At 45.6% G+C, this 27,316-nt stretch overlaps 1 protein-coding gene across 1 annotated transcript in view; it reads left to right on the forward strand.

Moving 5' to 3' along the window:
* Positions 1-26,011, forward strand: part of LOC115319332 (papilin) — an 87,775-nt gene extending 61,764 nt beyond the window's left edge. Inside the window, exons 29-40 of the mRNA XM_040504461.1 lie at positions 2,403-2,615; positions 3,844-4,020; positions 9,817-9,984; positions 13,491-13,738; positions 14,958-15,048; positions 15,627-15,791; positions 15,877-15,954; positions 16,566-16,577; positions 16,916-17,188; positions 18,648-19,001; positions 21,202-21,471; positions 24,062-26,011. Of these exons, the coding sequence (XP_040360395.1) occupies positions 2,403-2,615; positions 3,844-4,020; positions 9,817-9,984; positions 13,491-13,738; positions 14,958-15,048; positions 15,627-15,791; positions 15,877-15,954; positions 16,566-16,577; positions 16,916-17,188; positions 18,648-19,001; positions 21,202-21,471; positions 24,062-24,333 (2,321 nt within the window). The 3' untranslated portion in view covers positions 24,334-26,011. The remainder of the gene's footprint in view (positions 1-2,402; positions 2,616-3,843; positions 4,021-9,816; positions 9,985-13,490; positions 13,739-14,957; positions 15,049-15,626; positions 15,792-15,876; positions 15,955-16,565; positions 16,578-16,915; positions 17,189-18,647; positions 19,002-21,201; positions 21,472-24,061) is intronic.
* The last annotated feature ends 1,305 nt before the right edge of the window (positions 26,012-27,316 follow it).

Consider the following 27,316-nt stretch of genomic DNA (forward strand, 5'->3'; position numbering starts at 1 on the left):
CTGAGCCAGATCACAGACAAGGAATAACTGTGGAGTAAGTTTGTCGCTATTTTTTTTTGGACAAAAACTGGGTGGGAGATAATGCTCTTCTTAGGTGTTTTTACTGCATAAACCCATCTTCAGTGCTGTCAATCAGGTATTTAGAATGTCTTTTAAAGCCGCTCACACTTGGGTCTTCCTTTCAGTGAGATGAGTGAATACATTAACATTGCCGCATATACTAATTAAGAACGCAAAGCTTTTGATTTTAGCTACGTAATCGAGAGCCAATCGTGCAGACCAACCAAACATTGCATCGGGTGTGGTAAAAAAGACAGTGAACCTAAGCGCAGACAACATCCAAATGGTATGTCAAAATCAATCATTGCTGGGAAGCTCCGCAGCTATTGTGTGCTCATAGCTCCCTCATTTATTGTTTTCGACAACGATCGTACCGCCATCGGTGTCGTGCTTGCCATGGTGCTTGTACTATAAAACATGAGGGTAGTCGAAGCTGGCCGAAAAACTTGGAGACGAACTTCCTGGCACTTTCACGGTGCAGGCAACCTTTTTAATAGGAGACCGAGCTTCTTAGGGCTGGTTTGAAGACTGCTTACAATTGAGTGCCCTCTTGGGATCTCTTACGATGCGAGACTGGCGCCATCCATTAGGTTGAACACTCGGCATTTCTGAGGAGCAGTGCCACGTCTAGGTGACGAGGTAACATACAAGGTGAGGATGACAGAAGTTTGGAGACTGTACGAGCGAGTCAGCCAGCGAGTTGAGGTGACCTTGTGAGCTGTTCGTTGAAAGTTTTCGATGGTGATGCTCTGGCAGGTCAGTCTGGCGGAGCGGTCGCTCACTTTGGTGAAGGCAGCGGGCTGCAGGAGGTGGCCCAGTCGAAGTAGACGGCTGCTACCCCTGAGGCATTAATGTCCAGGGCTTGAAACGTACCGTCGCGGTCACCCGGTATAGCTTCCTGTCATCGTCGTCCACGACGCTGGTATCGGCATCATAAACGGCGCATGTTGTGCGCTTCCTCTGCTTGGCAAATGAGCATTTGGAAGAGCCGGAGGAGAGATTTTGCGCACCAAGAATCTCCAAGGCTATGTCTGGTAAAATGCACTTCAGGTCTACCTCTTAAAGGGGCCCTGCAATGACTTTTTGACTGGTTTTTAATTTGCACTGAACCTGAGCGTACTGAATGTAGTAACTTAATGAAACTTTTCTTTTCTCAAATTTCGCTTTATTTTAAAAGTTATAGGCAAATTAGACTTACAAAAACAAGCAAAAAATAACCTCCTTCATGACGTCGTAGGTCCTGGCTTGAGTGGCCTTGAACTAGAGGAGGAGTAGTGAGCTCATCGAGCGCACACGGCTCCCGCACTCCGTGTCGATGGCTCGAGAGGGCGCCACTAAAGCACGTGTTGGATAGGCTGTATGAAGCGGGCGGCCAGGGCAGCTCGCATTGCATTTGCTGCGCGACTAAACACTAATTCAGCATAACATTTCATTGGCCACAAACGACAGCAAACACGGGGCAAAGATCAGTTCAGAACGGGAGCCACTTCGCGCTGACGCACCGCCAAATGGCCAAATCGCCAGCAGGGCCCGCGCCGAAGGCCTTCAGAACGCTCGGAACCGGTCGGATTCTCGAGCCGGTATACGACCACAGCGCCGCCGCGTACATCCGGGACCTTTCTACGCTCCTCGTTTGTCGTAGCCTCATCCCACTAGCCTTTTCTAGTATGCACCGTTTTTTTCCGCCGCTTGGTGGCGGGTATGTCGACGGGTCATTTCTCGTTTCCGTACTTTCTAAACTGCATTTGTTTCTTTTCTGATCTAAAATAGTGAACAAAAATTACTTTCATACATAATTGAAACGGTTCGCTACACTTATATTTTGTATCTCGACTAAAAAAAAGCTCTTAGCGGCTTTGACCAGTGGCAGGCCCAGGACCAAAGACGTCACATTTTGCGCGCTTTCGGTACCGCGGGTCGCCCTCGTCGGTGGAGGAGGTTTCCGCATCGTCCGGTTAAAATATGACGCACTGATATTTAGTTACTCTCTCCGTGCCCGCTGGCTTGCCCCACCCCCAAGAGACGTGGAAACCGCAAAAAAGGTAGACGCTTAAATATGATTGCAGGGCCCCTTTAAGGGGTGTCCAAACAGGACACTACAAAACGCACGACTCCGACAAATCGTGAAAATTGAAGCGGGCGCGGTTGATTCAATTTTCACGATTTGTCGGAATCGTGCGTTTTGTAGTGTCCTGTTTGGACACCCCCTTAGATGGTGCCAGCGTGCCAGTGTGTTTTCTGAACTCGGTTGTAAGTGACCACGAGTGTCTGAAGGGGCCTTTACAGCTTGGCACAAAATATATAGAATAACTCGGCTTTTTTTCTCCCCCTTCACTCGCTAGATCTGTGTACCCTGCCCAAGGTTCCGGGCCCATGCAGCGGCCGCTTCGTCCAGTGGTTCTACGACGCCGAGACGGATGTGTGCCACGAGTTCGTGTTCAGCGGCTGCCAGGGCAACGCCAACCGCTTCAACGACCGGGAAACCTGCGAGGCACGCTGCCGCAAGGGGGCACCACTGCCCACCGAACGTCCACCAGACCCGCATCCTCCAGTCGGTGAGGAGCAAGCGACCATCCCCGACCTCGTCCCGATCAACTTCCAATCTCGCAAGTTCTGTTGCTTTGTGCTTTGAGGGCTAGCAGTTCTCTCTCTATAAGGGGTCCCGTTGGCATTTTGAAGATTACTTTCTAGGTGGGGAACATCTTCACTCGTGTGTTCAGACAATGCTCATACCTTCTAGAGCTGCGAGAAACACCTCCTCTGTGCACATATTGAGCCCATACGATAACACAAACCAGGAAAGCTGCCCGTCTGTCACATGTCTTCTTCCTTTTCCTCTTTCTGTGACTTCAACGAGTAAAAGTACGCAGTGCTCAAGGTGTGAAGCAGCTAGTATCAAAGTATGTGGAGTGAAAGACCTCGCTGCAAAATTCAGTGATCCTGGCATCAATCCCCACCCCTGCCCGTTTCGATCTAAACGAGCATTATAGCGGCGTGCGGTCGTGTATCACTGCTGCATGATACACAGTCATACTGCACTGGCTAAACTTCTCATCTACAGTGGGTAACAATGTGACCATACTCGTGCTGTCTATACAACTAATGACTAACTTTTTTTTTTGACACTGTACAGACTCGGAATTTCTAGCTATCTTAATTTTCTTACGACAGCTAGAAGGCCGTCACGAAAATTCTACCCTCGGCATCAACTTTTACGTGCGACGTAGTCTAGGGTAGTGTAGTTTTCACAGAGCTGCGAGGGCACGTGGCATTACGTTGTGTCTCATCGCGTCTCATTTGCACATTTTCTGGTGCATAGCGGACACCAAATAGAGTCGGAACCGCCACGAGTAGCTTTAACAGCTTTGGTGTGCTGCGGTAACTATACTAGCCTCGACAACGTCGCAGAGAACAGCTGATGCTGAGCGTACTGTGGTGGAATGTCCACACATGTCGTAACTACCTATTTAAGTCAGTAAAGCCGCAGTCACCGGCACTGCGGACATGAGCATCTGCGGACATGAGCATGTTCAAAGCATGTTTGTTTCATGTACGCTTCAAACACGTCTGCAGATCATTTTTTGTATCATCAATGTGACCGTAATACAACGAAGGAATATGCCTCAGCCGGTGTCTTCAGTCTGTCTTTTGCACGACGTAGTGGCAGTGTGACCGCGGCTTAAGACTCGACGCCGGGCACCGGACCATGTCGGTAAAGTGCAGAGGTGTGGATGTGGCGCGCCGTACGCTTAACGGAGCTCTAAAGCGCCCGTTCCCGCGCAGATGCCTGTGCCCAGCCAAAGCAGCCTGGCCCGTGCTACGGTCTTTTCGAGATGTGGTTCTACGACACGAGCATCAACGAGTGCAGGGCTTTCAACTACGGCGGCTGCGAGGGCAACGACAACCGCTTCGAGTCCAAGGTGCTTTGCGAGCGGCGCTGCATGAGGAAAGTCGGCCCGGGTGAGTGAGCAGGCCCATCACGGGTCTACGGCTCTCCGACAGAGTGCAGACTCCTCCTTAACAAGACGCTGTGTGCCCTAAAAACATTTCTTCCGCCTGGCCTCGTACCTATGTCGCAAATGCATTTTCAGCAAAAATAGAAGATGAAGGAATTGAATATTTGCGCATGAGACGCATCTTTGATTGGTGTGTTTAGTGTCCTACTCCATCCTTGCATCCAAAGTGGTCCCTGAGTGATAACAAACGATGTCACGAAAGCCAGAGTGTCACGCTGTCAAATGTCGCGATCCTGGCTGTTATGCGTACGAGTTTAGCAAAAATGCGAGCTTCGCCGTCGTCGTGGCATTCCAACCTCTGACTGCTGAGGTTTCCATGAACTGGCAAGCTTAAGAGCGCCTTGTAGCAGAACCGGCATCTGCTGGTTCTACTACAGGGTGCTCCCTTTCCGCCCAATGACGTCGTGCGACGTCATTGGGCTGAAAGGGGGGACTAGGACACGGTAAACGCACAAGTCGGAGATGCCTTCCAGGCACCATAACTGAATTTAGATGGGCTTTGGAAGGAGCTCAAAACGAACGTCTATTGGGCCAAACCCCGCTGTACCAGTGTTGCCTGCATGCTCTGTATTTTCACTCTTTCTACCGAAATCAATTTTTCCGCTCACAGGTGGTAGCGACTGCGTGGCCTTGTGTCCACTCTGGGTGAACTGACCTTTGTCGCCATGCTAACCCTCTGCCCTTTTCTCCCGTTGCTAGTTGATGTGCCCGTCCGACCTCCCCGGCCCGGTAAACCTCAGAAAGGTAACACTAACCCCCCGACGTTAAAGGGACACCGAAGCGATTTGGGACGTTTAACTTTACGGAGAACGCTGATTCGAGTTCCCGTCGATGTGAGCGTGCTCCACGAGTCAATTAATTTACTGCACAAGCGGCAGGAAAAGACGTTGGCTTCAAAGCCGCTAAAAGCTTGAGATATAGAGAAAGGAGCAGTGACATCTCAATCGCCAAGTTGGTAGACGTTCCAGGGGTTGCAGTTGTTTCTGCATGCACTATCTCGTTCTGCAGCCTCGTTTTATAATTCTGGAAGCAGTTTAGTAAAGTATATTGAGCCCTCTAAGGAAGCAAATAATCCTGCCTTTGGAAAAAATCTCCTAGTGGTCTTCAGTGTCCCTTTAATGCTTTCTGAACCTTGCCGGAATTATGTGGAGTGAGCTAGACCTTCTTTGTAATGTAGTTATATTGCCTACAAAAGAAACAAACATGAAGGGACAGCATTAGAAAGCTTTTTTGTAGTCCCGCTACGCTGTCCAAACTAACCTTCTACGCAAGCGGCTTTAGTTTAAGGCCGAATTACTATTAAACATTCTATAACAAATTTGGCTTTTTACAATAAATTTTGGTGCATAAACGCTCATCCTGGCGAGATAGTTTTGGGCGGGGAACAGTCGCATCTGCAGCGTTCCTAGTACGGTTTGCACCTGGAAAGAGGCGACATAAAAATGCGACTGAGTTGACAAGGTGACTGCTGCAGTTCTTTCTCATTAGTAACAAACTATTTTTTGGCATCTTCTCATAGTCAATGAAAAAGAGAATAAGCTTCTGCAGGAAGCAATGAATTTCGGTTGCTTCAACTTTGTTGAGAAGCCTGGATGGAGCGCCGTCGGAAGAACGTACCTGCAGACAGGTCTTCTGCGGTGTCTCTTCTCGACAGTGTACTGGTGCGAGCAGAGGAAGAGCACACTCCTTTCAAATTATGTGCACATTTTTGCGCAGAGCTGGTTTTGCACGATAGATCTAGAAACTAATTGAACATTGCCCGTTCTGTTGGTGTAAACACAGTGGTACTATTTTTTGATGCAATAGAAATTTCACTCCTATGTATCACATGTTTAAAGTGTGCACGAAGCAGAAGAGTACGGCAAGGTTCGGACAGATCCATCAATCACCTCTTTTCATCGTAACGAGCCTTGTGTGAAACCCTCGCTGGTTCATCTTGACTTGTTCTAATTTAATTCCTCCCGCATCACCGTGCAAAGCGCACCACTCCTGTAAATTAAGGGCTAAGCTTCCATATCAGATCTTAAAGTAGACAAAATTGTTTGCTTGCAACGGTCAACATGTCAGATTTTTGTCGAGGGGAATCGGGAATCGGTGGCCGAATGGGTTGGGCGCACCGCAGCACGTGTAGCAATAGCTTGCACTGCCGACCCCAGAACGTTTAATTTCCACGTTTGCGTTGTTTGGATGAGCATCGCACCGGCGTGTGGTCGCATATCACCCTGTTCTGCATGGTGCACGCTAAACACCCTAGGCTAGCGGTTGTACTGCACTGGCTAAATTTCTCATCTACAACTGAGTCACCAGACGCCCATTCCGACTGTATAAACATGCATAAAACACAATTGTTATTTTTTATTTTTGTCCAATCAGGCTGTAGTCAACTGCAAACTATTTTCATGAAAATAATACATATTCATGTGGTTTGGATTCTTCAAACTCCCTTATTACAATAAAAATGTTCTCAGCACTCTTGAGGTAGTATCTTTTGAGAGTGAAAATGGTATATACAAATTTGGTTTTTTAAGATATCACTCATAGGTGGGAAATAGTTTATGAATGCCAGACATAGTCCAGAGCATTAGGTTGACCATACTTTCAGGGCTACAAGGGATAGTTTAATTAAAGGAGGAAGTTCTAAAGTATCTTTTTTGGAAAGCACAGACTGACAAAATTAGATAGAAAAGACAACTTCTATCAGTAGCAGACCTTTTCATATTTCACGGATGTCAAACCCTTTGCAAAACTAATTTTTTTCTATGTTCCTGCACTTCTTACAGTGGTGGTGGTTTCCGACTAAGCTGTGATTTACTGTTATTCCAAATGCATGAAGTATAGCACAGGAGCATTTTTGAGCCACAACTAACATGGCCTGACTTCCTGGCGTTAAGTTCTCGTTGATTCTCAACCATTTGTGACAGGGGATTTATCATGAAGCAGAATGCTATGTTTCCTACATTTCTCATTAAGTAGTCTTGTGTCTATCAGCAGGTATAAAAGGACACTTCTAATGAGGGTATAAAAGCAACTCGCCTCAAGGCTGATTTCTTATTGTCAATTCTTTCTGAGGGTGTGCATCTAGAGAGTGTCCCTGGAAGCTAGTCTACAAGTTATACGTACTGAACATCTAGACAAGCTTTTTCGAAGGCGATGAGCATGAGCTCATAGTCTATTAGCTTGAGAATACACCTTTCATAGAGAGCCCACTTGTCATGGCGGTGAATGGGTTAAGGCTTTAAGCAATAAAAGAGAACTTTTTACATAACCATTGTTATTGTTTGCTTAACAAGAAATGGCAAGTAGCTAGTATATACTAGCTACTTGCCATTTTAGTAGCTATATATATATAGCTACTAAAATTTCAGGCTATGATGCTCAATGCAAAAATGAGAAGGGCCAATGTAGAAGCCCAGTTTGAGAGCCATTTACTCAATCATACATATGCAAACTAGAGAACGAACAAAGTCAGTGTCCTATTTCTTCTGGATCACAACAGATTGACAGATTCATTTTTTTTTGTTAATTGCTATGTCAGTTTTTATATCTATACAGTAGTCTCCAGATAATTCCAACTCAAATATTTGGTATTTCTAGTTAATTCAAACAAACCTTAAAGTTTTGGTTGTGCCGCTATGTTTTTCATGTATTTATAAACCACTTAAACCGAACGGCATTTTCGTGTCACTTCTCGTTCTTGCAGCCCCGTTGAGCGTGGTTCTTTTCAAGCACCGCTGCACTGCGGAGAAGATATACCCGCAAAGCTCGCTTCATTGGGTTTTGCTTTTCCGCAGTGCACCGGTGCTCGGCAAGAAGCACGCTCAACGGGGCCAAAGCAGGGCGCACATGAGCGATGAGAACGGGCAATGCGCGGCAGTTTCCATTGCAATTTGGACGGACGCTATGACGTGGCAGCCTGGCTTAGGTCCACGTCCACAAAAAGTTGTCCACAATAGACAACTTTTTTTGCTGGATGAACAAACTTAATTTTGTTTTGAGGTGTCATGTACTGTCTAAACAGTCCACAATAAACAATATTTTTGTTCGTGAATAAATTAATGTCATACATTTCACCAGTGCTTCATGTGTGGAATATACCTGCGTGTGGTTAGTAGGCCTGTGTAGAGGAAATCATCAGATATCTGCTTTTTATCTGTAGCCATCCATGTAGCAAATTATAATTTTATCTTGCATCATATTTAGATGCATTTCTGATATTTTAAACTTTGGTAACTCTAACAAAATTTGTGGCTTCCTGGAGTTTGAATTAATGAAGCTCTAGCATATTAGTGTCTGAAACTATGCGTTATTTCGTAGACCGAAATATGCTATGACCTGAACAAAGTGCAATAAACACGTCAGTTCTTATTACTTTGGCCCAGAATATTATTAATGTTTTTGGTGAGGTGTATGGACGTATAGAAATGCTGTAAATAGAGTATACAAATCTGTTCATTTCTCTGAAAAGTACCTCATGTCTGCATTGCTTTAGAACCAGGTGCAGACCTACCGATAGGCAGAGTAGGCAGCTGCCTAGGGCAGCAGTACTTGAAGACGGCCCCCAAATTAATTGTCTCTTCATCAAGATTAAATCTAACTCAGAATTTACCTACTTTGGAAATTCTAGCTCTAAATCTAGCTATTTTCGAAGCTATTAACTCCAAACTTAGCTACTTCTCCCCCCAACTCCCGCTCGTCATGGTCACTGACTGGGGGGTGTGGGCGGCACTGTTAAAGGCTGTCTAGGGCAGCAAAATGCTAAGTCTGCCTCTGAACCGTATACAAACATAGCCTCTACTTTAGCCTGATGGCTGAGGTGGAGGCTGGTTCATGCGACTGCTTACGATGAGTGTCTTGGGATTTCTTGCAACCCACTCGTGCCATCTTTCGGGTAGCCATGGAACACTCGGCATTTTCATGTAATTTCCTATTCACGCATGTAATTTCCTATTCACGCATTATGCTTTCTTTCTTGGCTCAAAAAACTTTTGACAATGTTATAAACATCCTGACAAATAGTATGTACATTTGATCTCGCAAATAGTGTAAAACCTTTGCTCTAGGGAAATAAAGTTCCAAGGTCACCTTACGATGGTGCCAGCACGTCAGGGTGTTCTCTCTCGTTGTAAGAGAACTCAAGAACTCAATCATAAGCAAATGGAAGTCTGTGAACAGGCCTTAGAGGGCAATTTTAGTTAATATTTTTTTTAATTTGGGATTACAACTGTTTTCAGCTAAGGTAGTGTCCCTGAATTACAAAGAATAATATTTTTTCTTTCAATATTGCATGTAGTGATAAATATTGTGGCTCAGGTTTTGGTTTCGGGCATCTACTGCAAAACCGAAGGTATCTGCCAGAGGGGATGGCAACTCTGATCATCAATTGTACGGCCGGCGACGTGATGTCACCGTGGTGCTGCGGTACGTGGTGCAACCAATCAACCGCAGCTCCACCGCGACGCAATGTCACAGGGGTACTGCGCCACTGTTCCTTGACTGAAAGCTAACCCGCTCACCGCCCGCTAAAGAGCAGCTGGTCGCATCTTTAAAATCGGTTTTAGTGGAGTATGCGGCTTCACTTTGACGTAAGAATGAGACTGTGATCATAATTCGTGCCACTAAAGCGATACCAGTCAATGATTTTGGTTTTGTTTTCGTTGGGAGCTGCCCTCTCAGATTTCAGATTTACAAAAAGAGAAGTGCCTTTGGGGTTTTGGTTCTTTATTTGTTTTTCCTTTGGCAGTGTGCCAGAAGATGGCGGACCCTGGCACCTGTGACCAGATGCACCCACGGTGGTTCTATGACGCCAAGAGCGGCATTTGCTTGCCCTTCGTGTACACTGGTTGCGGCGGCAACCGGAACCGCTTCAAGACGCAAGAGGTCTGCCTCAGCTTCTGCCGCGGAGTGACCAGTGAGTGTTACTTGGTTATTTATTCACCCTATGACGCGTGAAATGGATTAGAGATTTCTCTGTTGCGACCGCTCTACCTTGCAGAAGAGACCAAGAATGAGATCCTTGTTTTTCTTTTCAAAACATGTTGCTAGATTGGTTGTGAGCGAAACAGCTGATGTAAAAATTGTATTTTTCGACCATGATGTGCGGAGAAACGAAAGGAGATAGCTGTAGCACGGTCGCGCAGTGCGGGTGGAATGGTGCCGTGATGTACCTGAGGACGGAGGTGCAACGTGGTTGATTCTCACAGGCCTCTTGGTTGGCGTCGTGAGTGCCACTGACAATCGCCACCAGTGCTCGGTGATTCGTGAAGTGGGTAAACGCGGTGGAAGTTTCTAAAACTATCCAGCATTACGCATAGCAACTGGATACTGCCAAAGTGGGATTTCGCGTGACGCAAGTAACGTTTGAAAACAAGTCTTTCAAGCAGACGACACAAAGAATCTCCTTTTGTACTGCCATCCTTGGCGGGACGCCGGGGCTGCCCTCTTCGCTTTCCTCATGCGGCACGGCCAATCGGAAGTTCCCAACTTCTCTCTCCTCGCGCTAAAAAGGAAAAGAAAAAGTTTTTCCATTCTTTGCGTGCGCCGATGACAACCTTGGGGAGGACAAAATATTTGCAAAGTGTCGCCCATAAAGCTATTGATTTAGAGCACCGTTTTTAAGATAAAAGAATTACTAAAAAGGCGTACCATATTTAGACAATTGTAAGTTGACTCGATTGTAAGTCGTCCCCCCACAGTGCATGTCAGCGAAACAAAAAAAAAAATTATTCTTTAGGTGCATGTTCTTATGGCAAACATGGGAGAATGGCAGGGTGCCTCTTTCGAACACCTGGCCTCCAGCGTGTGCTCGACGCCATCTGCTGTGCTTTAGTTGCGCATGCACGCGCGAGGCCTGGAGTCCAACGCATTATCCAAGTTAGAAAGCTCATGCTGGAGATGAGACTACTGACTCTTGTTGTCTTTCGTCCATACTGGTGCTGTCGTTCCCATCGCTATCACTGCTACGTTCCCGAAACATGTCGTCGGCGTTGCCCAACAGAATCTTGCACTTCGCAAACGACCACATAAGCCGCATCTTCCGCACTAGCTCGGTGATTGTGCTGCACGTCGTGGGTAGGAACTGATCGTGCACTTCTGTGATGCACGTTGCAAGCTTGACCTCTAACTCCGGAAAGCATCCAGACGTATTCAAATTTTGGCCCGTGGAAGCCTCTTTGTTTGCCGTCACGGTTAAAAGATCCTGTGCCATTGCAGATGTCACTGGCTGACCGCTTTTTCTGACGGGTCGAACTTGCGTCCAGCAGTGCAGTTGTTAATTGCTTTCGGATGAAGAATGACTGTTAACAAGTATTGACATTCTAAACTGCCCGAACACCTCATGTCAGTACTGAGAAACATAGTTGTCACTCCAGTACGGTTGCACGATCTCGACACTCAAACAACGTGCGATTGTGTATTGTGTGAAAAAGATAGGGGTACACCTAAGCACTTCTTATGAGTTGGCAATGCGAAAGCATGTAAATCAACCTTGCTGTAGATGGTTGAGCATGTTGGTTTCTAATTTACGATAAGGAAAGAGGGACATTGAAGACAAACAGACGAGACAGGCTTTCAACTTTCGCTGTTTGCACGCTGACTGGCAATGACGGACACGCAGCGCCATGAGGTGGCCGGCGAATGGTTGCCTGGTTGTCGTGGGCAACCATTCGGGCAACCATTCGGGCAACCTCTGCATCAATCAATCAATCAATCAATCAATCAGTTTATTAAGTCACAAACAATTACATTTGGGACTAGGGGGCTGGAAAAAAGCTGCGTACTCGCAGCTTGACAAAGTCCAGCGCCCCCCAAAACCAAGCAGCAGTGATGGGGGCACAGCTAGGTTACAGAAATTCTAAATATACAACTCTTATACAATAACCACAGAAGAAGAAACACAAGAAAAACAGTTCGATATTATAATATTCTTTGAATTGTCTGATAGTTTATGGAGCGTATGTCAATATCTCGGGATGCCAGCTTATTTAACATAACCGCCAATCTGTAGTTAAATCTCTGCAACCCAAAATTGGTCCTGGAAGGGGGAACACGCCAATGAGGAGGGTCACGTAATGAATATGTTACTTCGTTTCTCACCAGGTTTCCAAGATTTAAAATAACTGCCAGAGAAGCAGAAGAAAACAAACAAATGCGGTTGGGTGTGGCTACGTGACTTCCGGCCATGCCACACATGCCAGAGAAGCGGAAAAAACAAACAAATGCAGTTGGGTGTGGCTACGTGACTTCCGGTGCTGGTGTTTTGGTTTTGGTCTCGAACATTTGAGTTTTTTTTATTTAATAGCAGAATATCGATTAGGTAGTCTCCTGACTCCATATTAAATCGCCTGGCCAAAAATAAGGAAGGTCTTTGGGGGGTGACAGTGTCCTTTAAGTGCCGCCACCCCCGGGGAATCTGCCGCGCAGCACGCAAAGTTGTGAGTGCAATGTATTGCGCACTGCTCACAGCCGTCCATTCGGGCTGATTTGCGAATTGTAATCGCCACAATAACAATACTCGTTTGCGCAGATAAAAAAAAATAAATAAATAGAACTTGTAAAACGAGCGCACAAAATGGCAATATGCTACTATAGGTACAGCCAGCTGAACTCGTAGCAAGCTGAGGTGTTCTTAATATTGCGATTGTTTCGTCTTTGTCGGGCGGTGAGATGCTTTGGTTCCGATTATAAGTCAACCCCTCCAGCTCAGATTTTCAAAAATTTTAAAATGGGTCGACCTACAATCGTGTAAATACGGTGCATATCAATTTCTACAACGGATCATATGCTACATTCTTTTTTTCCCTTTCTACCTTGCAGTGTTTCTGGATTATGTGGAATGAATCGAACAATGAAGTAATTAATACACACTATACCCAAAGAGTACATGCTACGAACAATAATGTTAATAAGTCTATTAATTTAGGTATATTTATAAACATTCATTTGCGTTTATTAATGGCCCCTTATTTATTGACACATAATTTTATAAATAGATAGGAACTTAGTTCATTAACACTTTAATTTATTTATTGAAGGGCCACCAAGCTGGATATCAAGATCGACATTTCATGGCACAAGCTCAAATTGTGTCCTAAGCATCCTATAAACCTAAAATTATATAATCATGCACACCATTCTTTTAAGAATTACAAATGCAACTCTTTACATTCCCTTTCTGAGATATATCTCAGAAAGAAGGGCTATGTTTTTTTGTGTTTTTAATTGGAAAGATGGGCACACATGATTCTAATTTAGAGTTTTCTTGAATGCTCAAGGTTCCGAGTTTGCGTCAATCTCAAAATTAACTTTAGCTTCAAATGATTGTGGCCTAATTGAATTTACCGATTGCTCTTCGACTGCCTAAAGGCCTCGATGAATCGAATAACTAATTAACGGACACGCGCGTGCTTCCACCCGAAGGTACGGAAACCCCCGACGAAGGACAGCCGGATTCGGGCGAGTCATCAGTGGAAGAGTTGGACCCACGTTCAAAGTTCCCTCCGGTGCCAGACCCCACCCCGCTGGCGCCCCCGACGGTGCCGCCCGTTGCACCGACCACCGTCCCGTGCCCAACGTCCAACTGCGCCACGCTCCAGTGTTCGCTGGGCAAGACGGAGATCGTCGACCGACAGGGCTGTGTCATGTGCCGGTGCAGCAACCCGTGTGAGGTGAGGCACGCCGAGATTCCTTTCAACTCCTCGGAATGGAGACACTGAGCCCATTCCCACTCCTGGAATGGCTGAGCTCCACCATTCCATTCCTCTGATTCCGAAACGTGAAAAAAGGCGCCATTGACAGCCACATTGTGTTATTCGAAAAAAAGCAGCATACAGCTGCTAACATGAAACGCGGAGACCGACTGAAAAAGTATGCAAAATCTTTCTCAAAAACCCTCATTCTATACTAAACCGAAGGCTGGTCGCACAAAGCGCTTCTTAGCACTTGGTGTCACTGCAGACATCGATCGCGCGATCGAGCGTAAAAACCTCGCGACTCGCAACCAACGCTGAAAGTTAAAACCACCGATTTTCTTCGCAAACAGATTGTATATCCTCCGCAGATACATGGTTAGCATGTTGTCTGTTTGATAAGACCTTAAAAATGCCTAGTTTGTGAGTGGCGCAATAAGTTGCTCTTTGCTTCGAGTATTTGCACAACAGCAGTGCTAGTGCGCTGTTAGAAGCAACGCCGCGTGTACCTGCCCTTAGCATTATCATTGTCATCACCAGAGCCCCAAAGTCTGTAATAACATTCGTCGGAAAGCGAGACTCTTTGAGGCACCCTGTGGCAGTGTTCCGAACCTTATTCAATTCAATCCGAGTTACTCCGACGGGTTATGTCGTGCGACAACAAAGATAGTGCAACACTGGACGCATGTAGGTTTTAAAACATCAAAGTGCAGAAGCTTTACTCTAGAGCGAGATCTAGTAAATTTTGGAACATGGCCTATATTTGTTTCTTTCATTTGTTAGTTTATTGGAGCAATATGTTTACAAATACAAAACTTGAAAGTATAAAACACAGAGGACGAGGACGGGAACAGGACGTCTTTCCTGTCCCGTCCTCGTCCTCTCTGTTTTATACTTTCAAGTTTTGTATCTATTAACCAACATGCTCGTTTTCAATTGTATGTTTACAAAATTATTTTTCCATGTATGATGTTTTTGCGACTTGCAAAATATCGTCACTGGCCAAAGAATGTCTTTATGGATGTGGGGCTGTAAATATTTCTGTCAGATCACTCATCTGCTCTTTAGGCGATTCTAGAATGAAGTCATTATCTGGATGACCACATAATTGAAATCTCCTAGAAGTCACCTTCATTGCTAAGCAATGCAAGAAATAAACTGGTTTTGATGCCAATTTATTTTCCTTCGCCACCCACAGACACACGTCTGCGGAAACGACGAGCAATGCAGGATCGAGGCCTACCGGGGACCAGACGGCGAACCACGATATCGTCCAATCTGCCGGCTCAGTAAGTTTCTTCTGTCGTTACGATGTTGCTCCGAATAAAGATATTTCCTGCTTGAGAGAAACTTGCGTAACATGCAGAAGCTAACCTGGAAAAAGAATCTCTTGGAGAGTTCTTGAATGACCATCAATGTGCAGCAAACTGATAGGGCTTCTTTTGATTGAGAATTGAGGAAATGATGCAGCCGCTTTTCCACGAAAAGACTCGGCTTTTTTAAGTGGCATAGAAGATATTTTGCTATGGACTTTCCTTCTTCAAATGACAAGAAAATGATACAGCTCATGGTTTGCTAAGAGACTCAGCTTCTTGAGAGGTTAAAGCAATGATGTGGCTGATGTTTTGCAAAAAAATAACTTCTTTGAAGAAACTTCCCAATGAATCTAGATCACTGAGAGGGGACCATGTCAGGATTGTTTCTCCAGACATTCACTTCAGTCGATCGAGTTTTTTCTCATAGTGTATTGAAGAGTTTCATTGTTTATGCCGAATCTTACTTGTTAGTGCTCCAAAAAAAGTCTCGGCTTCAGCAGGCGGCGTTTATTTTTCTCCTTCTAATTTTCCGAAAACGACGCCCTCCGCAGCCAACAAGGCCGGCCATTGCCCGATAGCCGAAGCCAAAGCCCAGCCGGCGGCGGTCGTGCGGGCGGACTGCCGAGACGTGTGTCGCATTGACGCCGACTGCCCCGACGAACGCAAGTGCTGCTACAATGGATGCGCTCACGTCTGCGTGCAGGCGGTCGTCACCGGTAATGGCGCCTCGCCCCTCCACACTTCGCACGTGTCGTCGACGTTAGCGACGGTTCCTCTTTTACTTTGTTTTTTGTGTTGCAGAGGGCACCACTCTACTGACTACAACGTCCACACTGGCACCAGCGTTGCCCCCCGAGCCCACCCATAAGGATGTGACCCGTAAGGACGTCATTTTTGGTCAGTTGTCTGCATTGAAAGAAACCGCAAACTGTTGCTGAAGTCATACTTCAAAGTGTTCTTCCAAAGTTAAGTGCTCGAAGAAATGGCCGACGTGGTCAATCAACTTTGTTTGTTTGATTGCTTGCCAAGTTACATTATATTTTACCCCATTCGTCTTAGCAGGGAGCCTTTGTTTCTATTATCAAACGCAACATAAATTTTTTGTTTTTGCGCGCTAAAAGCGTTTATTTTATGTTTGCCGTGAACGAATTTTAGCTGCGACTTATTAAAGCATCTGCACTCAGTTTGCATTTAAACGCGAAATATTAGAAAATGCTCGACTTGATTTGCGGTCAAATTTTAATATGCGTATTCAGTTTGTATTTATATTCAACTCTATTAGCAGTCAAATTTTAATATTTGCATTTATTTCATAATTTAAAATATTTGACTCGATTTGTAGTAAAATTGTACCATTCATATTCACTAAGATTCATATTCAGTTCATATTTGAAAATATTCAGCTCGATTCGCAGTCAAACTTCAATATTTGTATATTCCATATTCTGGAACAGGGGTCTCCCAACCTTTTGGCTAAGAAGCCGGACAAGCGATCGGCCACTGTCTCTAGGGCCGGAAAATAAATAAGAAAATGTAGGGTAGGAAAAGACTAAATATATAGTTCTTGTTCTTTCTGGTATCTTTGCGAGCGCATTTGTTTCGCGTCGCTGCACCGTTCCTTTACGCATGCTTATTTTTGCGCCGGTAGCAGCGAGCGTGCTAGAAGCAGGCTGCGGGTAGGTGCTTCGAGTTAAACACTCGGTGGGAAGGTCCGTGAGACCACTGACTGCTGCGATTGGTCAGCACCGCGCTTGACCTTGGCGCCGGCCAATGTTAACACACCCATGAAGCAATGAATAAAAAGCACCCATTTCCCTTTTGGCATACGTTCTCCACGCAGACCCACCGTCAGAGACCCTGGCCACCGAACCCGAGGTGACCGCCAACGCGGGCTCGGACGTGACGCTGCGCTGCGTCAGGAACCTCCCGTCGGCTCGCGTCACGTGGACCTTCAAGGACCACTTCGTGGAGAGCCGGGACGGCCGCTTCAAGATCCTCGTGGACGGCTCGCTCCACATCTCGGAGCTAAGGGGAGAGGACGCCGGACCTTACAAGTGCACCGCCGTCAGCGGCCAGGAGGAAGTCAGCCACGTCACCGAGCTCGTGGTCTATGGTGAGCGCTCTTCGGGCGTGACCGCGCTGCCTGCGTCGTAAAAGTGTCTCTGTGTCGCTGCGCGAAAGTGATCCCATAGTCCCAAAGTGGCAGTAAGTTAGATTGCGGGAACTGTGCGTTTTGGCTTGGCAACTGGCCGTAGAAATTCCGCTAAAAAAGACGAGCAAGCACGAGCGTCTTCCCAGCGTCCCAACTCTTCTGGCTACTCAAGTTTTTGTAGACCGGTCGGCCGTAGAGAGTTCTACCCCGAAACGGGAATCTGCTGTATTCACCTATGCTGCTTTGCTACAGCCAGAAATGCGCCGTTCTTAGGCCTAACCACTTTCGCAATATCACTGTCCAAAGGCGGATCGCAGATGACAGCATGTTTGTTGACATCAATGCTTCCGATGGGTGAAGCACGTCTGGGGCTGGGCAACTCCTCGACCCCAGCTTTGCTAGGCGTGCGCGCCGCTCGGTTTCACGGTTGATTACTCCCGCAACCACGCAATTGCAGCCATTACGAGAGCGGCTTGGCTGGGTTTGACTTGGCCTTGTCACTTGGTGGCAAAAAAAAGTAGCTTGAAGACTTTTGAAGCCGAAAATTAAAAGTGTATTCATCACGTGAGAAAAAGAAAGAAGTTCAAATATTGGATGCCCGGTGTGGGGGGTGCGTTCATTATGCGAGTAAATACAGTATAACTCGCTTGAAGCAGTAAGCATAAAATGAGTGCGGCAATTGAGCGACATCTCGGTGATTACCGTTTATGAGTGCGAGTGTTCCGTGTGCTTCTCTTAAGAATGTTACTGGGTAAGGGTGTCCTTGTGGGAGTCTGGCATATTTCGAGCACCCTTGTATCCACTCAATCGGAACGACTTTTGCCGCAAAAGACGCTTAAAAGAGTTGTCTCGCAGTCGTGCTTAACCCAGTGACAGTAAAGGTCCATTCATACACTTGCATTTGCTTACGACCGAGTTTTTGCGATCTCTTACGACGAAAAAACACACAGGCACGCTGGCACCATCTATGAGGCGACCCTGGAACTGCATTTCACTAGAGCTAAGGTTTTTGCGTTATTAGCGCAATGAAATGTACATGCTAGATGTGAGAAATGTTGTTTAAGCAATTGCTGAAAGTTTTTTGAGCCAAAGGAAACAAAATTATGCGCAAAAAATAAAGGGAAATATATGGAAACTGCAAGTGTGCCATGGCTACCTGACAGATGACAGCACTGTGTTTTCTCGTCACGAGAGATTTAAGAGGTTCTAGGGTACACGGTCTTTAAACAGTCACAAGAGTGTGAACCAGAGCCCGTATAATAACACGCATGTTCCGCCTTTTGTTTTTCCTAACCCTAACCTCGCTTCTAACCGCAACTCTAACCCGCACCCTCGCGTTAAACCTAAACCACTTCCTTTCTGCCCCTGACCCTCGCCCTGGACCTCTTTTGCCTGCCACCTAACCCTAACCCCTAACCAGTTTCGGCGACCATCCTGCCCTCCAACACAATGGTGGTGGTGACGGTGTCGGAAACCGCGTACCTCGCCTGCAAGGCGGTCGGATACCCGAAGCCCATCGTCAACTGGTACCGCAACGGGACACAGCTGCCCCAGCGCAGCGCGCGCTACCACGTGTTCCCCGACTTCACGCTGGCCATTCGCAACGTGACGTTCAGCGACGAGGACATCTACATGTGCCGGGCGTACAACCGGATCGGGCGTCCGTCTGTCTGGAAGGTTTCCCTGACGGTCATGCCCCTTGTGGTGTCCGGTCGGCGCCGCAGGGGCCACGGGCCCCCGCGGGACACCAGGAAGGTCATGCTGGACGGGCCCGGTGCGTGACCCGTGCGGGGCGGGCTCCTTCCTCGTCTCTGCTTTCGGCTTGGCTCGGACTGGGCACCTTTCTCGTGCAAAGGCACCCAGAAATAATCATTGGGATATAAGCAAAAAAAATAAATTAGGGACTCGAGCATTGTCATCAGATGTGGACACACATCATAGAAAGTTTAGATAACTACAGACAAGTCAGAAAGATTGGCGTGGAAATACTACCCTGCAGAAAGGTGTTATCGTCTTGAAAGCTGTAAGAGGTAATCCATTCCAGTCATTAATTGTAAATGTATGAATATTTTTGTAAATGTAGTCATGCTTCAGATGGCTCAGATCTGATAAACTAATGCTTAAACTGGGGAAACACTGCTCAGGGATGGGAATGGTTGGGGACATTCGGGAGCTTGGGGAGCTGCTACATGCATCGTCATTTCAAGAGAAAAGCAAGCTTTGTGCATTGTTTTTACGCCATGCAAAGTTGTTCTTACAAGTTTTGGTTGTTGGAGGAAGAAGGGATGCTTTTGGCATTTGAAACATGTGCATCTTGTTAAGGTAACATATCTAAATAATATCATACTCTAAAATGCACTTACACATGTCTTAATTCTCCATATAAAGGGCGACATCAGTAATAGTCTGCAAGGAGCCGGACTTGTTTTTACTACGCCTCCTGAGGTGAAAACGAGTATAGCTTCCTACAAAGAAAAGTTTGTGAAGCCACGTGCTACAGTCAGACATGATACACTGTCAATGTAGCAAGTTTAATTCCAGTATGCCAAACAAGTAGCAATTCGCAGAGGTGCTCTCCAGACTCATGCATACTCTTGCACACGAGGGGGTAAAAACGAGCAGAACGTCACAAAGCATAGGGACTGACATCGGTGCTCCCGAGAAAGAATGAGAAAGAGAGCAACAGAAAAGCACATGTTCCTTTTTATTCCATCGACTATATTGCAATTTCACTGGTACCCTCTTACAAATACCTAGGTATCACTTTCACAGACGACCTGTCCTGGAATGCGCACATAGATACCATAATTAACAAATCATCTAGAACTCTTGGCTTTCTTTGAACATACTTTTACTGAGCACGACAGGATGTGAAGATCCCAGCATACAAAAGTCTCGTCCGATCGAAACTAGAATATCCAAGTGCAATATGGGCTCCTCATAAGAGTTACCTAATCAATAGACTGGAGGCAGTTCAAAACAATGTTTCATTCATTGAAACTTCCAAAAGTGTCACCTTAAAGCACTTCCCAAACTAACTTCTCTCTATGTCCCTCTCCAACTCTCTTGTCTTTTTCCAAAGTTCTATTATAACATGCCATTGTTCATGCACACCTACTGCATGCCTCCCTTATACATTTTCTTACGTCATGATCACTCCCTAAAGATTGAACCGATATTTGGTTACACTAATAGATTAAAGTTCTCACCTCTTGGCTCTCTGCATTACAAACTGGAATTCTAACTGAAGAAGTTGCTACCGAATGGGATCCTTCTGTATTTCACAAGAAATGCTTGAGCCTGCTTTTGTGATTTTTTATTCTCTATCGTTTTTGCTCTATTAGTTTTCATTAAGTGCCACCAACCTTAATGTCAAGTTTTCTGTTTCACTCTTTAAAATAGGTCATATGTGCGTGCAAACATTTTTCTATATGTTAAAATTGTCTTCAAGGAATACTAATCTGTGTTTTGCGCAAAATGCTCAACTCCACTTCTGTGATTTCCTTCTATTCCCTGTTTGGCTCGTTATGTTGTTCTTACTAGAACCACCAATGACTATGTCTAACTTTGTTCTGCCTGCTTAAATTTTGCTTCTTTAATATGTGAATTTTCTTAGTATATTGCGAAAACTGTTTCAGACTTTGCTGTTTTGCACTCCCACTGATGTTATACATCCCTAGGAGTGTCCTTGAGGGCAACGAACTTGAACGGCAGATTGAGCGTGTTCGTTTCGCTGAAACAAGTTAAAGACATTCGAACGGTCGTCAACTTCATTTATTTTTATGCATCGCGCAATGCCGGTGTTTCCGTGCAAAGTAAAGCTAGAAAAACACTAGGCGTGATCAAGTGATGTGATCTCGATTTTTTGTGCATGTCAAAACGTTGCCGACACTGGTACTACCGAAGTTCCGAAGTGGCCGAAACGCGCGGGACCTTTGCCTCTAGATTGTTGCGGTAACTTTATGCTTGCGCAGAAACGGTTACGGTGGACGTGGTGGTCCTGACCGAGGAGTACCGTGTGGGAGCACCGCTCCAGCTGGACTGCTACGTGACGGGATGGCCCGAGCCGGACGTGAGCTGGCTGCACGACGGCCGGGTGGTGAAGCAGGACGGGCACCACGTGGTCATGGAGAACCACACCCTGTTCATCCCGTCGGCGGCCATGTCAGACAACGGGGAGTACACCTGCCGGGCGGACAACGGGCGCAGCAACGAGTCCGTGTCCGTCCACATCACCATGGACGGTGCGTAAAGTGCCTAGTCGCTCTACGGCAAAGCGGTGGGGAACGTGCGAGGGTGTGGCACAGTTGACGCCGGAACTGCTCTTGAAAAGTCATCAAGTTGCATGTACCCGAGCTGTGGAAGTTATCTGCCTGTTCAGACACCCTGGCACGTGGGTGCCATCTATGAAATGGTCCTGGAACTTCGTCTTACCAGAGAAAATGTTTTGGGGGCATCTGCAAGATGCATACTGTCTACGAAATATCATAGTTTATAACATTGTCAAAAGTTCTTTGATCCAAGGTAGAAAGTGTTCCCCAAGAGATGGCGCGAGTGTGTTCTCATCAGGGTTGGGGTTTTAACACTGATCTCTATGACTATTGCTAGATCGCGTTTGCCCGCTCCGCAAATGTGGCCACTGGCAGCCATCTTTTTGGTAGAGTTATATTACCTCTAGCCAAGGTACAGCTGCTGCAGCCACTATTATCCATCCATGGCAGACAGCATTGTGGTAGTTGTGGTGGCAAGCTGCCATCAAAATAGCGTGGGTGATATTTCGTGTTTGATTGAAATTGTGTTGGCGGCAGGCTGCCATAAAATAGCCGTGGATCTAGTACACTGTACCGTGGGTGATATTTCGTGCTTGATTAAAGTTGTTCGACGAAGCAGATTCTTGAAACCCGGCGGAAGCGGTAGCCCGACCTTTGAGTACCCGGTGAAAGTGCCACGAAAGCGCAGCACCGGGGGAAAGCAGCGCAGTTCGCATTGAAAGCAGACTCCGTACCGGCGTCTGCTTTCGATGCTTCTTTCGATGCGACTTTCGATGCGAGCTGTGCTGCTTTCCCCCGGTGCTGCGATTTCGTGAAACTTTCACCGGGTCCTCAAAGGTCGGGCTACCGCTCCCGCCGGGTTTCAAAAATGTGTTTCGTCAAACAGTTTCAATCAAGCACGAAATATCATCCACGCCATTTTGATGGCAGCCTGTCCCAGCTTAGCCAGCTTAGAATGAAGTTGTTCAATTCAGCTTTCAAAGTTAGTCTTAAAAAGTAATATAGTGTAAGCTTCCCCAACTAATAGAGTAATCAGGTTAAATACGTCAGATTAAACTTTCTCTTGCAAATTAATTAACTTAATTACTTGAGTTATAAAAGTTATTCTTTAGAAGTAATCACATTACAGCTACTTGAACTGAAATAAGTAAGTAAATAAGTTATATTTAATTTGAGCTATGATTAATTCAGAGTTACTTGAACTAGTGGCTTGAGCCGAGACGCTTTTGAGTTGCAAATACGGTTACATTTCTTCAGATGTGCCCAGAGTTAGTCACAGTCCTACAAACCAACAGTTACCTGCCGATTTCCTTTTAAGTGCTTTGCAATATTGGGCTGTGCTACATTTGCTGAGCAAGGGCCCACTGCTGAATGGAGCATAGTGCTACAATTCACAGTAATGTTTTATTGTGAATTTATATTTTTCAATATTGTTTCAAGAAGTAACCAGTTCTGTACATAGTGTTTCAAAAGCATAACTTACTTACACAGTTGGAGTTAGTAATCATTTCTTGGTACATGGAGACTAAAAAATTGGATGTATTATTTTGGGCACCCACCATTGGGGCACCGTGCTATGTGGAGCAAGATGCTAAGTGCACAACTTTTAGTCTTGCATAGCACTACCCTTCACTGTGATACGGGCCACCAAATTTTCTTATGTCGTGACAAGTTTCCCAAGCTTTCTCTCGAAGAGAAATTCTGCACAGATACGAGAAATGAACAGAAGTCGTCGATGAAATGCGCAAGCAAGGATTGGTTTCCTACTTTTTTAAGAAATGTGAAATACATCAGTTTAGAACTCGAGGAATAGGGCGGGGCTTTCCTTTCATTTTTCTCCCAAATCTGCCTGCTCGTGCACGCGAGACATCCCTCAATTACAAAACTGCGGTGAACAGAATACGAGTACAGTGAAACTCGTTTAGAACGAACCCACGTACAGCGAATTATTGTCAATATCGAACTCACGGAAAATTGAAATAAAAATGCATGTAAAAAGTACTTTTTATAACGAACAATATATTGGCTATATCAAACTTTTTCTCCCGGAAAGGCTTCCAAAAACGCGCTAACGATCGTCGTCTTGCCTGTCCCTTCCCACAAAAAAGAAGTAGGAAGGAAAGAAAATTCCAAAAGCTCAAGTTGCGAACAAAGTTGAGCGAAGAAAAGAGATTCAGAAGGAAAGGGGGCTAAAAAATACACTGCACGCACACACACACAAAAAAAAATTTTTTCATCCCAAAGCGTTTGCTTACAAAGCGAAGCGATTCAGAAGGGAAGATAAGCTAAAAAAATTAAAACCAAAACTCTATGCATGCAAAAAAAAACAAAAAAACTTTACAGCCTGTTGTTACAAGGCGGAAGTGAAGAGATGAGAAAGAAAGACAAGCTCTCGCCTTACAACGAACGCAGCCTGGATGTTCGTTGTAAACGGTTTTTGCTATATCGAACTGCTCGTAGTGTTTCCTGCTGTTCGTTATAAACGGGTTTGACTGTATACCCTGCAATGCTCGACGGAACTCGTTCCAATTATAACCCGATTTCTTTCTGAAAACCCCCGCAGATGTGTTCGTGCCCGAGACGTGCACAGACAACCCGCGATTCGCCAACTGCAACCTGATCGTGAAGGCACGGTACTGCACCAACAAGCACTACTCGCGCTTCTGCTGCCGGTCCTGCATGCTGGCCGGACAGATCCACGCCAACGGTGCCGACCACGAAGCCGGATACACGAATGGCAACGGATTCACGAACGGCTACCTGAATGGCAACGGTTACACCAATGGCTACGCCAATGGCTTCAACAACGGCAACGACGAAAACGAGCTTGCGTAGGAGGGAACACGCACGTCAAGCACTCGGCGTCATCCCTATAGGCTACCCACAATGCATTTCTTTTGTTGTCCGCAATATTCCGACACATTTGTCATTGTTCTGTTGATAGTGTAGTGAGCAAAAGGTAAGGCCCGTGGCATTCAAGAAATTTTAATGCTACGTGGCAGGTTTTTTGTTTTTTTTTATGTGGCCAGTTTTTTGTGAGCTTTCCGTATATTTATGCTGCCGCATGTGCAAGCTTTGGATATGTACAATTCTGTTCCATCATCTGCACCATTTCAAAGAACAATCTTGCTCATGTAGAAGTGTATCTTGCATTTTTCGTTACATTGTAATTGCGACTCGTCTAAATTCTTGAGCATCCCACCGATGTGTCTTTGCATCACGTAAACTGTTAGTAGTACGTGGTAACTAGAAGGTATACGATCAGAAAATAATGTGTCTTTTGACGTTGGTCGTGCCAAAACAAATTTCATCTTTATTGCATTGTTTTAATTCTAGTGGCATTATGGTGTGTTTTACTGGGACTGAGACATATTTCTTTGTTTTTATGTTCATGTTTGCTCTGTCCTGCATGTGGATCAAAATGCTAGACACTGCCAAGAAAAAAAGGACCAAGGCCCCTTGTTTTCTTTCTTTATCTGCGAAGTTGCCACTCACCACCAGGTGCTTTCCAACTGTCAAGCCTAGCGCCAAGAACAAGCTTTGCAATAGCATAACTACCAAAGTTAAATCTTGCAGCTTCAATACCGAACAGATAGGCTTTCAAAGCTATCAAGTGCACTGACTAACAATACTCCCCCCCCCCCTGCCCGCTGAGTTCCTCACCAGATTCAGTGCTTCCCAACATTTATAGAGTATACGACGTTGCCACTATCATCCACGACAGTGCAGATATGTGTGCGAGTGGCTATGTATTACAGTTTTCCCTGCATGCTTTTTTACTAACTCATTAAAACATGCTAAGCTGTATGCTTTTTTTAATTTCAACTAACACTGTCCATTTTTTTCCTAGCTAAAACTGCATAGGAAGAAAGGCATATTTGTAAAGACGACTTTTTATGGCCATACACCTTCATATTACCAGTTCCTATGCTTTCAAGTGCCTGTTTTGGTGTGCAGTTTTTTTCGTTGCCAAATCCAAATCCGGTAGAAAGTGTCCCAAGCTCCTCGATTGGATTTGTGAAGCAAATCGCTTCGCCCCACCACTTGAACGCTCTCTAGTCCACAATTGCTGTGCGGAGTCCTTACCAATCGGAAAGCATTCCAACGTTTCGAAAGTGGTGTCAACGTCCTTCCCAAAAGCGACAACTCTCCCAACCTCGCAGCCATTTCTCGGGGCCAAACGATGTACTCGTCATTTACTTAATTCACAAAAGTCCCGTCCTTGTCTCTCTTTTACGCCAAAAGGAAAAGCGCGAGCGGCATTTTCTATGTACAGCTTCTGTTGACAAAAATGTTACTGCCAGGGATGGGGGACGTGAAACGTTGTCCGACGGTGCTTTTATACACTCAACGTTGCCTGGCGGCCGTGCCTTATTTGAGCGGGTTCGAATCTCCCGTGCTCGCACGGTGCTTTGTTGCATGCGAGAATCTGTGGAGAAACAAAGGCATGTGTCCTTTTGTACATGTTTTATCTTTTTTATTGTTTGTACATAAAACCGATTGGCACAACGTTCTGGCTTCGTGTCTTGTTGTGGGGTCCACCAACATTGCTGGAGGCGCTGTTGCAGCCCTGGTGCAAGTTTATGTTGAAGACCTAGATTCGTACAACCTTGGTTACAAGAGAAGGTGCGTGAATGTCAAGTTTTTGATTGTGTATTCAATATTAAAATCAAACTGCCAATCGAATTTATATTATTTACATTTAATGTGATTTGATTTGGGGACGAGAAGTTATGGCTGAAAGTCTTTCTGATAGCACACCCAAAGAAAAGTACATGCCTTATGAAAAACATTTCTTAGATTTCTTGCAACATGGCAAGCAAAGCCCGGGGGTTTTAGTTAAAGGGATACTACAACGAAATTTTGGCGCTCATTTTTTGGTCTATAGGTGTTCAAAAAAGCAGCATCACATTGAACATACCAATATCTTGTTAAAAAAGTCACGAAAAGAAATTTTAAAACAAATTAAACGATTAGCAAAGAGCACCTGGTGGATGTCGCTAACCCCTCGCTTGTAATGCCCGTCTAGGAACCTTGACAGCTAGTGACGGAGGTTGTCTCGTCTCCGGCCACGACGAGAGAAGAGGGGCAGGAGGAACTCCCCTCTTCCCGAGAATGCCTTTTGTGTGTTGCAGAAGTCGCCATTGTCCCCCTACAAGATTACAGAAGATTAACCCGTCACTCAAAATTCGTACAAAAGCAGCCGCTTCGGTGGCTGGAACGACTAGGCCATCCTCTCGACGTCAGCCTCGCCGTAGCTTTGCTCGTCTTGAGACGACCTACGTCACGATTGCGTTGGATGTCACGTGGTCTCCGCTGGGCCTTCTCCGAGCGCTTGCCAGAGTGGGCCGTTTATAACGATAAATACAGCCACCAGGCTCAAAATACAAATGTGCGATTGTCATTTACAGATATTGTGGATCATATTCAACCTATTTTTGAACACGACCGGAATATTTCAAATTTCGTTGAAGTATCCCTTTAAAATTCAACTACCCTTTTTCTTTGGACATTGCTCGAGGTTTTCTTTTCTTCAAAGTCAAAGGTCGAACTACTATGGTAACTAAAAAGGGTCGACACACAATAGTGAACAAAATTTCCTAAACCATCGAGCCAACTGACATGTCGGCAGTTTCCCCTACCACGCTGGTGCGAAGCGGTGAAACACCAGCACAGAAAGGATGCTACACTCCAAACCAGGACACTGCTTTACAGCCATGTTCTGCTGCAGCATCGAAAGAAACTAGTTATTGAAAAATGCACAATCTTTTAGAATTCTAATGGGCCACTACGTTTGCTCAAAGATGGTTAACTTTAA

The sequence above is a fragment of the Ixodes scapularis genome, unplaced genomic scaffold (assembly GCF_016920785.2).
Source record: "Ixodes scapularis isolate PalLabHiFi unplaced genomic scaffold, ASM1692078v2 PGA_scaffold10__122_contigs__length_95168666, whole genome shotgun sequence".
Taxonomy (NCBI): domain Eukaryota; kingdom Metazoa; phylum Arthropoda; class Arachnida; order Ixodida; family Ixodidae; genus Ixodes; species Ixodes scapularis.